The 17326-nt window shown below is 48.4% G+C and overlaps 3 protein-coding genes across 3 annotated transcripts; 2 read left to right on the top strand and 1 right to left on the bottom strand.

Annotated features, from left to right (window-relative positions):
• Window positions 1–3911: 3911 nt before the first annotated feature.
• LOC123189145 (60S acidic ribosomal protein P2A) lies at window positions 3912–5663 on the bottom strand. Its single transcript, XM_044601489.1, has 4 exons — window positions 5514–5663; window positions 4858–4946; window positions 4309–4535; window positions 3912–4144 (listed from the first exon to the last, which is right to left on the bottom strand). The coding sequence occupies exons 2-4, from the start codon at window positions 4943–4945 to the stop codon at window positions 4118–4120; spliced, it is 342 nt and encodes a 113-aa protein (XP_044457424.1). The 5' UTR covers window position 4946; window positions 5514–5663; the 3' UTR covers window positions 3912–4117.
• A 175-nt stretch (window positions 5664–5838) lies between these two features.
• Window positions 5839–10672, top strand: LOC123189144 (uncharacterized). Its single transcript, XM_044601488.1, has 8 exons — window positions 5839–6036; window positions 6162–6304; window positions 6387–6454; window positions 6950–7099; window positions 7193–7266; window positions 7354–7472; window positions 9578–9661; window positions 10369–10672. Exons 3-8 carry the CDS (start codon window positions 6448–6450, stop codon window positions 10469–10471), a joined length of 537 nt encoding a protein of 178 aa, XP_044457423.1. The 5' UTR covers window positions 5839–6036; window positions 6162–6304; window positions 6387–6447; the 3' UTR covers window positions 10472–10672.
• A 710-nt stretch (window positions 10673–11382) lies between these two features.
• LOC123185459 (uncharacterized) lies at window positions 11383–12916 on the top strand. Its single transcript, XM_044597338.1, has 2 exons — window positions 11383–11750; window positions 11856–12916. Exons 1-2 carry the CDS (start codon window positions 11474–11476, stop codon window positions 12638–12640), a joined length of 1062 nt encoding a protein of 353 aa, XP_044453273.1. The 5' UTR covers window positions 11383–11473; the 3' UTR covers window positions 12641–12916.
• The last annotated feature ends 4410 nt before the right edge of the window (window positions 12917–17326 follow it).

Here is a 17326-nt window from a genome sequence, read left to right as displayed (position 1 = left end):
TATCAGAATCAGATATGTCCACTGATCTTAATAGACCCTCACAGTATTCCATACTACCAGCACTTTGATTAGGAGTTTTATGTGTAGCCTTCTTTCTAAGAGGAGAAGGGGTTTCTTGGTCACCACTCCTTCATCCCCCTTCCCCTCCCCATCAGTTTTTTGGTTCTGTTCTGTAAAGTTACCAACACAACCAGACTTAAGTTTGTATCCATCAGAAGATGCACCATCAAGATCAACAGCCACCAAAGCACATTCCATAATGAAATTCTCCTGATCAGCATCATGTTCATATTCCGTAGGTGTAACCACCAACTTTTGAGCACCATATTTTTTTGAGGACACATGTTTAGCTGAGAAATTTGCTCTGTCAAGCTCATTAATGGCCAGATCACCACCTGACCCTTCAGAAGCATGTTCTCCTTGAGTTCCAGTATCTTTTTCAACTTATTCTTCTTCAGCTCCCTCATCCTCCTCATTACCATCATCATCCTCATCTATATCAATGACAGAGTCAGCACCCCCAGTTTGTTCAAACCCCTCAACAGTGAAGCCAAGTAGGAATACTTTTTTCTTCATCTCAATCAGTCTCTCAAAAGGGATCTTGGTTGGATCTCTGCAGGCTATTTTGATTCTGACATTCTCAAAAAAAGTTCTAAACATCCCATTCCAATCCACATCTGTAAGCACCCCAAATAGTGAAGCAATCTGGGCAAACACTTTCCAAGTGCACCACTTTGGGGGAATCCCCTCAATCAGTACCCAGGCTTCAATCAACTCTCCAAAAGGTTCACATCCACCCTTCCATTCAGTTAATGTCACATTCACATCTTGTGGGAGGGAGAATCCAGGCATCTCGATGAGGTCTTCCACTTTCTTCCAGAGGGGGGGTCTGACCAAAAAGGTCTTGCTGGAGAGCCCCCTGATTTGCCAAGCCCAGTGTTTAGTTTTGCAAAAGGTAGCAGACAGTAGTTCCATCAGTTTAGCACAATCTACTTCTCCTTTTAAGATATTAACCACCGCACAGTTCTGGAAATTTAACCACTTAGATTCATTAGCAACAGGGACATCCACATGGTAAAAACCAAGGCCTTGAGTTCCACTACCAAAAAAGGCACCAGTAGGTTGAATCTTAGACCATGCTGCGTAGTTGTTCATATTGTGATTCTGCTGACAAATAAAACAGGCCTTCGGCTTCACGCAGTATCCTTATACCTAGGATCAAGGACTTGTTCCATTTCAACCTCTATAGACTGGGATGATTGTACCTGAGCGGAACCAGCAGTTGAGGCTGTAGATTTGGTGGGCTTGGGGGTAGGAGCTTGTTCTTTAACTGCAGGCGCAACTGGCTTCCACCCAACGAACGTAGTTTATTTCTGGCCTGCCCCTTTTGACTAGCCAGCAGCAAGATTGTTGCCCCCTCCTGCATGGCGATCGGCCATCTTCAACCCTCTCTTGACAGCCTCCGCAAAGGAGATTGAACCAGGCCCAATCCCCTCGCGAACCACCTTGACTTGCTTTGGAGGCGGGTCAAATGGTCGATGGGATGCAGGAAAGCAATCCGCGGCCGAAAAGGACTTGTTCTCGACCAAATCTCTCCAGATCCAGCAAAGGAATCCGGTTTTTGGAGGATCTGGTGGCTGCTGGGTAGGGTTTCTATGTGGACGGCGGGGGGGGGGGGAGGAACGAGCCAGAGTTGGCCAAAGTGTTCCTCCATGTTTTCTAGGGATTCGACTTTACGTAACCCTCTCGCCCTACCCGCTTTCTTCCCAACAACACGTAAACTGAGTGTGGGGCCAGGCAAAGCTGGAGACACAAGGGAGGAACGACAGGGAGTCGCCGCCCCTGTTTTGATGTCAGATTTGAAACTATGGCCGAGCCCCTCGCCGAAAACCAACTCCGACGAGGTCTCACCGGCTCCAGAAGCAGTCACACATTCCTTATCATTACTAGAACCCGGAGGGAAAACCCTCGACTCTACCAGCGACTCTTGTTCATGTGAATGAGGATTCGAAATACTCCCTCCTTCCATCTATATAGGGCCTAATGCATTTTTTAAGACCGCCTTTGATTATTGACAAGATTAATAGTACATGACATGCACAATGTGAAAATTATATCATTGAAAGCTCCTTTCACACACGAATTTCCCGATGTGCTTTGTGTAAGTTGCATGTCATATATTATTGCTCTAATATTTGGTCAAAATTAGCCTTGAAAAACGCATTAGGCCCTATATAGATGGAAGGAGAGAGTAGCATAATCTCGCATCCCTCGATGACGCAACCGAAAATCCCGCAATCTAGCCTTAAGATTTAAATCAATGCGCAGATGCATACCTAACTCACCAGGCCAGGGCGGGGGGGGGGGGGGTCGATGGGTCGTCGCTGTGTCTGAACCAGTCGGGCAGTCGATCTATTGTCGGCGCGGGCGCCAGACGGTCCCCGGTGGGAGAAACTCCGGCGGAATGTTGGCGATGCCCTTGACGGCGGGCGGATGTTGAGCCTTGAAGGATCCGCCGTCCTGGAGTTCTCCCAGCGGGCAGCATGTCGCGGATCTGACGACTCCGCCTCCTGGATTGCCCAGAAGAGGAGCCCCACATCCTCGCAGCCGTCGTCTCCGATGAAGCGCGCCCGCTCGACGAAGTTCGCGTGGTGGAGGATGTGGAGGTGGATCTCCCTCCACTCGTCGCGGTCGGGGAAGCGTTCCAGCACCACCCGTCACATCTCGCGGCGAGTGCAGGTCGATCTCGGGCAGCGGCACCGGTGCAGGGGGTGGAAGAGCCCGCGGCTCCGCTACCCGTGCCACCGGCGCAAGTCGACGCACCCGCACGCCGCGGCGACGCGCTTCAGCCATGTGGTTTCTCATATGGGGATTTGGAATGGGGAGAGCTCGGTGAGATGCGGGGGTGGGTGGGAAGCTGGGGGTTGGGTTTTAATGGCGGCTTCGTTGCTTCGCGCGAGGATGAGGGAAGGGGCGAGAGGAAGAGCGAGACACCATTTTCGGCTCGGTCACTATAATAGTTCTCACCCCTTGAGTGTTTGATCCTACAAGTACATGTACATATATGGTCATGCCCAAGATTACTTTCACGTCAATAATCGACACCGGACCCGGGCAAATATTTAAGAAGCTATTTTATCTATCATTTCCCTTTATCTAATCCTTTTTCCTCACGATATTTCAAGCTCAAGACGAGGTACTCATCCATGTTCCACCTCTTTCTCGGTACTTGCATCAAAGTCTTCCAAATATGATTAACTCTTTAATCATAAGCATGGCCATGCAGTTTCAGAAATGGGACACTCAAGAAGGCTGTTTGTGTTTTTTTTTCATTGATCCTGTTTTTCAAAATGAAATATCTTGTGTGTCCAAATCACAAATCGTTTTATCACTGAATTTCAGATACCATTGACAGGCCTCGATGAAATCTTTTTATGGTGAAATTTCTTCCAAAATGAAAATAGGTCATGCTCTCACATGAATTAACTTGTGCTACCTCATTGATGAACCAATATTGCACTAACCTACGTTCCCAATATTACTAATCTACAACCCTAGTTCCTAAATATATGTCCTTCTAGAGATTAGTACATACAGAAACCTACAGGATTATTGTTTGTTTGATTGCATCATAGGAAAAACGTACAAATTCTTTTAGAGGTTTGAGTGGGTGTCAAAAATCCTAGCAAGTAGAAAAAACAAACTTCTATGGGATTCAATCCCATGAATCAAACTCCAAAGTTCCTATGAAAATCCTTTGGTGTACTAAGCAGAATGAGATTTGCTTTGCTGTAACGACCATGGCACTTAACACTCAAGGATGTGCCGATTTACAAAGAAATCTGAATTAGGTCGACCAAACACTTAAGAAAATGGGGAAGCCATAGAGGATACATGGAACAGGCAGAACATATCAAAACAATGCATTGTTAAAGCACCAAAATTGGATAGCAAAGGTATGGTTCACCAGTAAATCAACCAGCAACCAGGGGCTGAATTACATATCAAAACATTGTCTTGCCAGCGTTTCACAACTCAGCTAAATAAAGGCTAAAACATCATTGACTCTAGTTTCCTGGCCAAGGATAGATACTGCAGACACAAGATGCCCCACGACTTAGTCGAACAGACTGAAGCCCATGTCCTGCAAGTAGAAGCAGACGCACAAACAGTTAGTACATTATCTTAAAAAATGAATGAAAACAACATCAAAACAAGAACATTATCAGGTTCATAATCTGCAAGGCCAGTTATTATAGAGATGATACAAGTTCGTAACAAGGGGACAGGTGGGAATAGTGATCTTACATCATCACTCTCTTCCTTCTCCACGACCTTCTCTTCTTTCTTCGACTCAGCTGCAGGGGCAGCAGCACCACCAGCAGCAGGAGCAGCGGCTGAAACAGCCACACCACCACCACCAGATGGAACCGCAGCAAACTTCTCCCTACCAGCAGCCAAGAGCTCAGTGATGTCCTTGCCCTTCACTTGGGACAGCATGAGTTCCATCTTCTCATTGTCGATTTCACAACCAACTGCAACAGTGTAACGGTAAGATTACAAGCTAACACTAGAAAACAAAGAAGAACAACACATTACATACCAGTGACCGTTACTACAGATACAATCTCCCATCTGTCAGAACTAAGCACATTCTACCCTATATCAGTACAACTAAAGCCATAGAGGTTGCTTTCATTGGTAAGACACATTTCAGGTGTAGGTAACTATTGCTAAACATTACATAATGATAATAACAAATAGTAGCATAAAATGTAGGAACCACAGATGTCTTTTGCAGTAGAAGAAAACAGTAGGACGAAAACTAATGTAGGCCGCCCAGTAAGACAAAATTACCTGACTCAAGAATGGATGTCAGGTCCTCTGCAGAGGGGCTGGCGTTGCCAGAGAGGTAAGCAAGCAGATAGGCAGCGATGAACTTCATCCTGGACAGATAGCAAAGGAACAAATTAAGCCTGTGTGACCTCAACATTACAGCCAACTAAATTCGAGAAGTCACAATCAACGAAGCATCAGTTATGAATGCAAACTATTAACCTACATCAAATCTCATTAGCTTTTCTTACAAATCAAGACAACTAAGGGCATTTAAGTGCAACAATAATAGATGATAAATTCCTTTTACGAGGACAAAGAAAGTTATCTACATTCCAGTAAGAACCACGTAGTACATACATATTTCTATGGCAGTGAAATCTTAGCATCGCATTCATTCATTTTTGGATCTACGAAACCGACTAGCTAACTTGCAACTATACCGAGATGTTTTACTGAAACCAGAGCATCGTGACAAGGTGCACCTACAAAGCTGTCAGCAACAAGAACAACCCCGGACACGCAAGCAAAAAATGTAACTTCCTAGCACATGGCCCAACTAAAATCCCATTTCTTCAACATCTAATGGAGTGCAGCATACGAACAACACTATGCAGTAAGAAGATCATATCGACGGACGGAAGTACAGAAGCGCAAAGGAATGAACGACACGTTACTTGAATCGGTGAAGGAAGGAGAGAGCTGAAGGCGCGGCGGCGGCGGAGGGCTCGAGCGATCTGCTAGGGTTTCTGCGAGTAAGGGGCTCCGTGGCTGCGGCGGGGTTGCATATTTATATAGACCAAGGCCAGGTCGCACTGCGATCTGAGCCGTCCGTGTGCCATTCAGTTCCTGCCCTAGCTCCCGCCCTGGCGTTCCAGCCGTTGATCCCAGCCGATCGACGCCCCCGGTAAAGGAGTAGTAATGGGCTTTGTGTGCTGCTTACCTCGTCGACTAAAATATTCGGCCCAGTTGCAACTTTTATAGAGGCTTTTGAGTCGTTTACTAGGCCCAGCAACCGTTACTCTGTGTTTCAACGAGAAAGCCCACGAGTGTTACTGAGGCATAAACCCCCTGTTCCTCTTGTTTCCTCCCCGTCGGCCTCCGGCGCAGTTGGTTGCCACGACGAGGGGCGGACCCACCCATCGGACGAGGTCCGGCGCCGGACATTCCAGCCGGTGGTGAGCCGACGGCGGCAAGGCGGTGAGTGTCCTCTCCAATTTCCCCTGGTTTGGCTGAGATGATTTGCCCCAATTTGGGACATGTGTGTTCGTGCACGTGAGGTGTTTGATGGAATGGTGGCTGTGGGTGCTGATTGGTCTGTGCAGTGGGAGCTCGCGGCGACGTACAAGGCTGGGTGAGAGTGCGCTTGAGTCAGGGTGCTTGAGGTGGACGGCCAACTCCGACAGCGGGCCCCTCTGCCGACGACGCCACCGTCTCTGATCTATTTCACCGGCAACCGCTGGAGCTGGTAGGCATATCTGCTGCTTCGCTTCCCTTCCCGCAGAGTGAAACAAGCCTAACTGTTCCTTTTTCCTCTTGGTTGGCTGCAGGAAGTTGGTCAGCATTAGCTGCTTCAGGCTTCTGGCCGGTGTGAAAAGTTGCTAGGTCACCATGGATGGTATGCGCGTACTGCCTCTCCCACCCATTGATTTATGTTATCGTTACTCGCCGTGCATAACTCGTGTCAGTTTTAGTGGTGGATCGTGGTTTAATACGAATGAGCATTTAGTAATATGTTTAGTAGACCTGGGATGATTCCTTGATTGGCCCCCTTGTGGCATTGTGTTTATCTTCGAGGTGAGCCTAGTTGATCTTGAAGGTAGGAACCACAAATCCAGGGACGTTGATGTTACAGCTGCATCCTAGTAACGCTTCACAACGAGAAAAGAAGAGGGAACTGCGTCCACATTTTGTCTCAGCACATTGAATTGCGTTTTTCATTTCTAGAAACAATAATAAATGGAAAGATTGAAAAAAGCTGTCAGTAATAAAAGGATGCACTTGCGCTTATTTGTGCGAGAATTAGATTCTAATTTCTTCAGTTTGCTACTGCTCGTGCTCCTGCCTTTTTTCATTTTCTTCTTTTGTGGGGAATGCCTATTTTTGTCAATAGTCGATCGACAAGAAACGATGGAAGAGACTATTCTCGTCGGTGATGATCTTATGCGTGGGCCACCTTCCCCTGTCGTACCGAAAGAGATTGCATCCCATGTCCTTGAAGGTGTTGAGCTCTGTGATGGTATCCTGAAGAATCTTTTCCTATGTGAGTAACTGTTTACTCTGACATCTCTATATGTTTGTCGTTTTCCATATGTAAATAAGTATGGATAAAATGAATCCTATTTCTGCTGTCCAGGCTTGCAAATCAATGATATTGAGCCATTTTGTCAAGACGAAATTGTACTATACAAACAATGCGCTGAGAAAAGGGTCAGTTATATTAAAACTATTTGGGGCTGCAGCTTCATTCCTTTTCCTGTTTAACCAATTGTGCCATTTTCTGACTTATTTTTCCAGGATAAGGAAATAAGGGAACGACTGCAGGATAGTGAATATAAATTGGGTTTCTCGATGCCCCTCGAAGATGCAAAGGAAAGAGTCACTCAACTCCAATCAGAACTCACACTGCTCGAAAGGTAGCCTTAGTGCTGGTGCTCTTTATCATAGATACATTCCTATAGATGTGAAACGGGTTAATAGACTTATGTTCAACTTCATAGATTAACCTCCAAGCGTCATTTTTCCTTTAGAATTTTATAGACTGTGGTAAAATATACAAGGAGATATCCCATGGTGTATGCTCTTTGCGGATGATGTGGTGCTAGTTGACGATAGTCGGACGGGGGTCAATAGGAAGTTAGAGTTATGGAGACAAACCTTGGAATCGAAAGGTTTTAGGCTTAGTAGAACTAAAACCGACTACATGAGGTGCGGTTTCAGTACTACTAGGGGCGAGGAGGAGGTTAGCCTGGATGGACAGGTGGTGCCTCAGAAGGACACCTTTCGATATTTGGGGTCAATGCTGCAGAAGGATGGAGGTATTGATGAAGATGTGAATCATCGCATCAAAGCCGGATGGATGAAGTGGCACCAAGCTTCTCGCATTCTCTGTGACAAGAGAGTGCCACAAAAGCTAAAAGGCGAGTTCTACAGGACGGTGGTTCGACCCGCAATGTTGTATGGCGCTGAGTGTTGGCTGACTAAAAGGCGACATGTTCAACAGTTACGTGTGGCGGAGATGCGCATGTTGAGGTGGATGTGTGGCCACACAAGGAAGGATTGAGTCCGGAATGATGATATACGAGATAGAGTTGGGGTAGCACCAATTGAAGAGGAGCTTGTCCAACATCGTCTGAGATGGTTTGGGCATATTCAGCGCAGGCCTCCAGAAGCTCCAGTGCATAGCGGACGGCTAAAGCGTGTGGGTAATGCCAAGAGAGGTTGGGGTAGACGGAATTTGACATGGGGCGAGTCCGTAAAGAGAGATCTGAAGGACTAGAGTATCACCAAAGACCTAGCTATGGACAGGGGTACGTGAAAGCTTGCTATCCATGTGCCAGAACCATGAGTTGGTCGCGAGATCTTATGGGTTTCACCTCTAGCCTACCCCAACTTGTTTGGGACTAAAGGCTTCATTGTTGTTGTTGTTGTTGGTAAAATGTACATACATCAAATTCCCTCAGGGATACCTGCCAATCTGCATCAGCAACTAGATTAAGACTTATGGGCGTCGAGAAATGTAGGGAGATTTCTTATCCAACCTCCTTCGTATCTCAACTATTTAAAGTGGATAATGATTTTAAAAGCTTCACAAGCATTCAGCCTTCATATTTAGATCTTGTTTTCTCATTTCATTATCGCTAAAGGATCACTTTGTACACTTTTACATACTGTTGCCATGATAGTGTCCATAAGTACTGAATGGTGTAATAAGCTTGCTCCATTGATTGTGACAAACTAGAAAATACTTATCGGATTGTCTAAGCTTGCCTCCATTGATTGTGATTCCTCGGCAGCTAAGGTTATTTTAGTTTAAAATTTGTCTGTTGGAAGTCATTTGGTGTTAACACACTGAATAAATATTTGTTATCTTCAAGCCTGAGCTGTTGTACCTACTGCTTGGGCTTGTTGAGAGAGAGGGATGGACTGAGGGTGTCAGACCCAGTTAGCAAGCTCCCAGTGTCAGTGTACGAACTGAAACAAGCTCCTGGTCGCGCAGGGTTAATTCTTAATTTCTTAGTCATCATGTGCCTAACATTGTAATTTAGGCCATGGTGTTCTTTTGACTACCTAGAGGCTAGAGCTTGGTGAGATCAAAGGGTTATGATTTTCTTGGAAAGTTCATGCAAAAGACTTTCATGTACACATCAGTACTCCCATATTAATTAGTTATAGCATTTGGTATTCCCCCCAGCCGGAAGCTGCCAGAGGTATTATGTGACATTAGAGAATTGAGATAGCACATGGTTCTGCCGGCAGTAGTTTGGTAGGCCTCCTCCATTTCTGGTGGTCCACTGCTTATGAGCAGTACTAGTTCTCCAAAAGGAAGGTACTTCTAGATTGCCTCGTGACCATTCTTCAGGGCAGTACTAAATGGATTTACAGCTTTTTGTTTGAAAGACCACTTTGTTGTTCCCAATATATATATACAAAAGGAAGCATCAGGCAGTTTACTCACATAATTCTTTTCATAATTATATATGGAAAGGTTTGCCCCAATCTGATCTTTACTCTATTTTAGGCGCATGATTCTTGCTAGTGGTCTTCCGGGTATGGAAGGATTTCGCCAACGATGGAGCTTGCATGGACAGCTCGGCGATACAAGGTAATTGTTTAAGTACCAGAATGAAAACATAAAAAAAAAAGTGTGTTTGCTTTGATCCTAGGTTTGCCCCACCAAATATTTGGCTAGCCAAAATATTGGTCAAGGTTTTGTGTGCCCGTGAGTTGGCCAACTTTGGCCAAAAATATGAAGTACAGTTGGTAAGGAGCCATTGGCATGCCAAAATATTGGCAACCATCCAAACTAGAGTATCACCAAATCGGTAAGGTACATGTTGGCTATAAACCTAACATACCCTTATTGCTTTTCTCATTTGCATTGTAGCCAAGGAGGAAAATTTTCTAGTTTTGCAGTTTAGGAGATAAGAGTATTCATCGGTAATCTATCTATTATGTTTTCATGCTGCTGTCAAAACGGGAGTTCTGCTTCGCTGTTGTCTCCTTAAAAGTAAACTTGACAGTGTATTAATTGGTCTGTGTCTGTTTCATTGTGGCTTCCTCTGCTCAGTATTGTGAAGGGGGGTGATTTTCAAACGTTAGTATCCAACAAACTAATACACATCATATCTCAATGGACTCCATAGTCTATATCCGTAGTGGGATGGCAAATCATTAGTGATTAGGAAACTGTTTCGATGTTTAGTCCAAATAAAATTCTCAGTATTTCCAGAGCAAAATGAACTTAATTATTCTATTTTTTATTTGTCCAGCTAGTGTTTTTATTTATTTATGTTACTATTTTTTCTGCAGGAAAAGGTTGGAGGCGCTGAACCGTGGGATGGCAAAAAGAGAGAGCCCAAGTCCTCCAGGCGAAGGCACAACACCTGCAGTTAAGAAGAGGTGGTTCTTTTAGTGCGTTAGCGCATTTTTTTTTCCGACTTGCAAAACATTGTAACTAATGCTGTGTTAATGGCAATGTCATCCACTCATTTCTTGGTTTGGTGTTTCTACTTCCAAAGCAACTACTGTGCTGTGTTTGCTAACAGTGGTTCGCCACAGCTGTTGTAAACCTTGAACTTACCATTTGAATTACCATCGAAATGATGATACGCAACTCTTCCCCTCTCCTGGCTCTTGCGCACATACACGGACAGTATGGATTGTTTTTGTTATCGGTGGAGTAAATTGGCCGATGCACTCAACCCGCATAGTGGTGCTGTAGAAGCTGCTATGTGTAGCATAGCAATAGGGTTTAATATTGTGGAATATGCAAGCTTCATCCAACTGTGCGATTAATATGGTCTAGAGCGTAGTCTGGAGCAACTTTCTGAAGCAAGATAACAACTTGACACCTTGTGCTCTGTTAAGATGAACACTAACCATGTTCCTCTAAGGCGCCTTTTCCCTGAAGATTGTATGTACCCTACTCATGGTCCTCTTCTTGATTACTTCCAAGTTCGCCTATATATAATCCTGCACATATAGTACATAGTGCAATTTCTGTCGACCATGCTATATCTGAATCTTGGTTTCTTTCTCTAAGAAATGAGAAGAAAATTTTGTCCTAGCGGGGCATGTAGATTCTGCTTAGCCATAACGTAGAGCAGATGACACTTGACACAAAGATCGAGACCAAGCGCCCCGGATTTGAATCAACCGTTCGCCGGGACGGCAAGCGTGGAATCGTTTCATGTGGCGCGCGGGGGAGCTAGCCGAGCGATCTATCGAGCGGCAGTTGACTTGCCGGGACTAAAAGCCGTGCGTGGTTCCGACGACACTCGTTTAGTCAGATCATCCCGGGCCATAAAAGAAGGCGTTCCACGCCTTGCACCATCACACCATCACGATCGAGCACTCGCAACAGCTTCACTCAACTCGCAGTGAAGATCACCTAGAGACCGACTAGCAGTGATCGATGGCGTCCGTCCGGCGCCCGTGCGCGGTGGCGCTGCTCGCCTGCGCCGCCGCATTCCTCGTGACGGTCGGTGCCCAGCCGAAGGACAACCCCATTTTGTCGGACCCCAACGTGGTCCCCATCTACATGAGCCCCGGCGCGCAGCCCACCGTGGTGAGCTGCTACAACCAGAGCAGCCCGTCGCAGGCCCCAGAGTGCATGATTCCGGTGCGCCGGTGCCCCGCCGGCTGCCGCGACCTCTGCTACGTGCACTGCCCCAGCTGCAAGCTCGTCTGCAGTAAGAACACCACGCACATACACGTCCATGTTTTTTTTTTGCATTCATTTCACAGTTGAAGTTGCTGATCGATCGTGTGCTTGGCGCATCATTGGAACCCAACAGTGTGTGAACTGGCCGGCACGGAGTGCTACGACCCGCGCTTCGTGGGTGGCGACGGCAACAAGTTCCTCTTCCACGGCCGCAGGGACGCCGACTTCTGCCTGCTCTCCGACGCCAACCTGCACATCAACGCGCACTTCATCGGCAAGCGCAACGTGAAGGCGGCGCGTGACTTCACATGGGTGCAGGCGCTCGGCGTCCGCTTCGGTGGCCACCGCCTCTACCTCGGCGTCAAGAGGACGGTCACCTGGGACAACGCCGTCGACCGCCTCGTCATCACCTTCGACGGCGTGCCCGTCGAGCTGGACGCGGCGCCGGCCGCCAGCTGGAGCCCGGCCTCCGCGCCCGCGCTGTCCGTCTTCCGCATCGGCGCGGCCAACGGCGTGGTGGTGCGCCTCGACGGCCGGTTCCGCATCGTCGCCAACGCGGTGCCGGTGACTGAGGAGGACTCGAGGGTCCACGACTACGGCCTCACCGCCGACGACAGCCTCGCGCACCTCAACGTCGCATTCAAGTTCAACTCCATCAGCGCCGACGTGCACGGCGTGCTCGGCCAGACCTACCGCCCGGACTACGTCAGCGCCGGGGTTGACATGGGCGCCAAGATCCCGGTGATGGGGGGTGCCGCAAAGTACCAGGTGTCGGACATCTTCGGGACGGACTGCGAGGTGGCGCGCTTCGCCGGAGAGGACGTCGTCCGCGTCGGGGCGGTCGACATGATCGACGAGCCGGCCGACACCATGTGCGGCAGCGGCAAGGGCAGCGCCGGGCTGGTCTGCAAGAAGTGATGTGGTATCGCGAGCTGATTTTGCTTCGTTACCCTCGTAAGTGTGCCCATACACGTCTACGTGCTCGCTGCTGCTACACTACATTATCGGTAGTAGCTCCGCATTTCAGAATAAATAACCGCTGGTGATGTCGTGTCGTTGTGTGTTAGTCAATCGATAGTCGTGTAGGGCAACGTTGGAAATCCAGGCGTTGCTCGGTGTAACAGGCTACTTTTTTTCCCTCCATGTTTTTTCAAATGTAATGATTGAACAATCAAGTTTGTGATTTTCATGTTACATGTGTGAGATACAATATTTCGTTGAGCCACATCCGAAAGTTCGGGAATAAATAGCATAAAACTACCACAATTTGTGTTAAGGTTTCAAAAAACTACCACAAATTTGTTTGTGACTGATAACTATCAGAATCAGCGTCGGCTGTCTCAAAAAACCCAAATCACCGAGTGCTTTGCAATTGATCGCGGTTATGACCTAAAGAAACCATCTGTTTGACTGTTTACATTGACCATTACCTGACGTGTGGGTCCCACACGTTAGTGTCTCTTACACACCAATAAAAAATCTCAAAATATATGGCCTCATTTTTTACAGGATAACCCCTTCATTTTTTCAAAAGCGATAGAGTCCCTAAAAGTTTTTGAAAAAAGCAATCGGGTCCCTAGGAGAAGCCCCATCCGCCATGACAAATGGCGCCGGCAGCTCTGCAGCGTCCAGGTCGCGACAGCAGCGTGGCCGTCGGTGGAGCAGCACGACACGCCGGCGGCTCGCCGACTACAGGTCACGGGAGGCAGCGTGGCTAGCGGTGGAGCAGCTCGACGCGTCGGTCCATGGCGGCGCTGACTCGAGGTGGTGGTGGTGTGGCCGGCCTCGGCGCGGAGACAGCGACCATGCCCGCGCAGAAGGGGGCGGCATGGGCAGCAGCGAGGGCCGGCAGCCATGGCCGCGCAAAGGAGGCGGTCGGATGTGCCATAGGGCGGCGGCATGGGCAACGGCGTGGCCGACGGCTATGGCCGCGCAGAAGGGAGCGGCGTGGGCAGCAGCGAGGATCAGAAGCCATGGTCGCACTAAGGAGGTGGACAGACGTGCCATAGGGTGGCGGCATGGGCAGCAGCATGGCCGACGGCCATGGCCGCGTGAAGGAGTGGCGGCGTGGGCAGAACAAGAGGAAGGAGAAGGAAGTCAGAAAGGAGGAGAAGAACAGGAGGAAGAGACACTGATGTCGGGGTTATGATCCTGACAATGCGTACTAGGGGTACGAATAAAGGGCAGGTGTAACACTCGGTGTTTAACGAGTTCAGGCCCCTCTCGGCGGAGGTGAATGCCCAACGTCTCGATTACTCGGTGTTTAACGAGTTCAAGCCCCTCTCGGTGCTTTGACTGCATGGGTATGGTTACAAAGATTACTCGATGCCTGGCTATGGAGAGGGGTGCGGCTTATATAGAGTGCACTGATGCCCTGATACGTCTCCAACGTATCTATAATTTTTTATTGTCCCATGCTATTATATTATCATTCTTGGATGTTTTACAATTATTTTATAGCAACTTTATGTCATTTTTTGGGACTAACCTGTTTACATAGTGCCCAGTACCAGTTGCTGTTTTTTGCTTCGCAGAAAATCAATACCAAACGGAGTCCAAACGCAGCGAAACTTTTTGGAGAATTTTTCTGGGCCAGAAGACACGGGATGGGCCAAAGAAATACCAGAGGGGTGCCCCCGAGGGGGTGCACAACCCACCTGGGCGTGTCTGGGGGGCCAGGCGCGCCCTGGTGGGTTGTGCCCACCTCGGTGGCCTCCCGCACCGCCTCTTTGCTCTATAAATACCCCAATAGACCAAAAACCCTAGGGGAGTGGACGAAAATCAATTCCAACCACCGCAAGTTCCAGAAACCCACAGATCCAATCTAGACACCATCACAGAGGGGTTCATCATCCTCATTGGTGCCTCTTCGATGATGCGTGAGTAGTTCACTGTAGACCTACGGGTCCGTAGTTAGTAGCTAGATGGCTTCCTGTCTCTCTTTTGATTCTCAATACAATGGTCTCTTGGAGATCTATTTGATGTATCTCTTTTTGCGGTGTGTTTGTTGGGATTTGATGAACTTTGAGTATATGATCAGATCTATATTTTTATCCATGAAAGTTATTTGAGTTTTTTTTGATCTCTTATATGCATGATTACTTATAGCCTCGTATTTCTTTTTTGAATCTTTGATTTAGTTAGGCCGACTATGTCGGCGTCCTGGGAACGGGGGTACCCAGACTTGCCTGCCTGCGGCCCATGGCATTGCTCCGTCAACGGCTTAGTATGGCCTAGCATCAGCAACAACAACTCAAGACCCTCGCGAGGCGGACGACACCAAGACCTCCCTGGGGGGGGGCTCGCTAGGCTGACTCCCCAGGAGCGGAGATATCAAGGCAAGGTGCACCTCGCGAGGTTCATGTGACGTGAGCCATCACGATCAAGGCCAGGCGGGCGCCAGTGGGCGCAGTGTACCAGTTTCCTCTTTGGCGCTAAGGAGGAAAGCGCAGGCGCAGAGTCCTGAGGAATCAAGCAAAGGTTTCCATATCGGTGCAACAAGACCAAGACCGCCAGGACGGCAGGACGGAGGTCATCGCAGAGCCCACCGCAGCGTCACCACCAGAGCCTTTTGCAGGCGAAGACTACTTTTGTCAGGATAGTTTGTACTAGTTGTCCCCCTTCAAATTTGGCCGTTGCGGGATCCCTTCCCGCCTACATTTGGAAAGAGGACCAAGGCCACTATAAATAGGACTTAGCCTCCACCATAGAGAGGGGGATTGAGACCATCCTCTTATCCACTAGCTCATCGAGCTCAAGAACACCTCACCTCCTGAGGCTGTTCCACCACTGTACTAGTTCATCCTCAGCCCCTCGAGGCAATCCACCACAAAGATGAAGTAGGGTATTACACTGCAAGGTGGCCCGAACCAGGATAAACCGTTGTGTCTCTTGTCCCTTGGGTTCGTCAAGCTAGGCCGTGGAATCATCGAGCGGGCAGACTGGGATGGGAGAGTTCTTCACACGCACCCCAGTGTTCGAACCTCTCAAGGGTCTGCAGAACCCCGAATCCGACATTTGGCACCGACCGTAGGGATGTGTCGAAGCTCCGCCTCTCCATTCGCTCCGTCTCCCCGCTTGCTTCGTCTCTTCGTTCGGCTCTCATGGCAGGCGTCGCCCCTCCGGCTGGATCGACCGCCGCGCGCAGTGGCGCTGAGGGCCTTCGAGCCTTCACCCCTACTTTGCGACGAGTGCGGTTGCCACCCAAGTTTAGGCCAGACCTGCCGCCATGGTACGACGGTGCAGCGGACCCGGCAGGCTTCCTCCAGGCGTATGAGGAGGCCGTCTGGGTGGAAGGCGGCGACGACAAGGTCATGGCAAACTGGTTCACCATGACCCTCGCTGGCGTACCGCATGCCTGGATTCTGAGCCTGCTGATAACCCACAAGTATAGGGGATCGTTTGTAGATTTTTTTGATAAATAAGAGTGTCGAACCCAACGAAGAGCTAAAGGCAGAAAAAATATTCCCTCAAGTTCTATCGACCACCGATACAACTCTACGCACACTTGACGTTTGCTTTATCGGAAACAAGTATGAAACTATTTTGTAGGTGTGATGCTAGAACTACTTTGCAAGAATAAAACTAGAAGTACTTTGCAAGATAATAAAAGTTAGGTGTTTAGTAAAAGGGTTTGTGACAACAAGAAAGTTATTTGCCCCTAGGCAATCGATAACAAGTACCGGTAATCATTCTTGTAATTTTATATGAGGGAGAGGCATGAGCTAACATACTTTCGCTACTTGGATCATCTGCACTTATGGTTGGAACTCTAGCAAGCATCCGCAACTACTAAAGACCATTAAGGTCGTGAAACCCAACCATAGCATTAAGTATCAAGTCCTCTTTACTCCCATACGCCATAACGCACCTACTCGGGTTTAAGTTTCTGTCACTCTCGCAACCCACCGTAAGCAAATCATGAACATATTGCAACATCCTACAACAAGGGCCCCTCACGTTTGCGCAAGAACGGAGGGCACCGTAGGACAGCACCATAAATAAAATATACAATCATACCAACCAAGATCACGATTAACCCACAGGACAAAACGAATCTACTCAAACATCATAGGGTAACCATAGATCATTGGGAAATAATATATGGAGTTGAGCACCATGTTTAGGTAGAGATTACAGCGGGGGGAAGAGGTGTTACACCGCTTCATAGAGGGGAAGAGAGTTGGTGTTGATGGTAGCAAGATTGTTGATGTAGATCGCCGTCCCGATTGTTGCCCCGGTGGCACTCCGGCACCACCGGAAGCGAGGGGGAGAGAGCCCCCCTCCTTCTTCTTCTTCCTTGGCCTCCTCCCTAGGTGGGAGAAGGGTTCCCCCTCTGGTCCTTGGTCTCCATGGCGGCGTAGGGGCGGGAGCCCTTCCGAGATTGGATCTCCCTCTCTGTTCTCTTCTGTTTCGCGTTCCCCAGATCTGGCTGAAAACCGTTTCTTATATTCCTGGAGATCCGTAACTCCGATTGCGCTGAGATTTTAACACGATTTTTTTTCTGGATATAAGCTTCCTTGCACCCGAAGTAGAGCTCCAGCCGACGTATGAGGTGGGCACAACCCACCACCGCACACCAGGGGCCTCTGGCGCGCCCTGGTG

The sequence above is a fragment of the Triticum aestivum genome, chromosome 2A, assembly GCF_018294505.1.
Source record: "Triticum aestivum cultivar Chinese Spring chromosome 2A, IWGSC CS RefSeq v2.1, whole genome shotgun sequence".
NCBI classification, from domain to species: domain Eukaryota; kingdom Viridiplantae; phylum Streptophyta; class Magnoliopsida; order Poales; family Poaceae; genus Triticum; species Triticum aestivum.
This window is presented reverse-complemented; position numbering and strand designations above follow the sequence as displayed.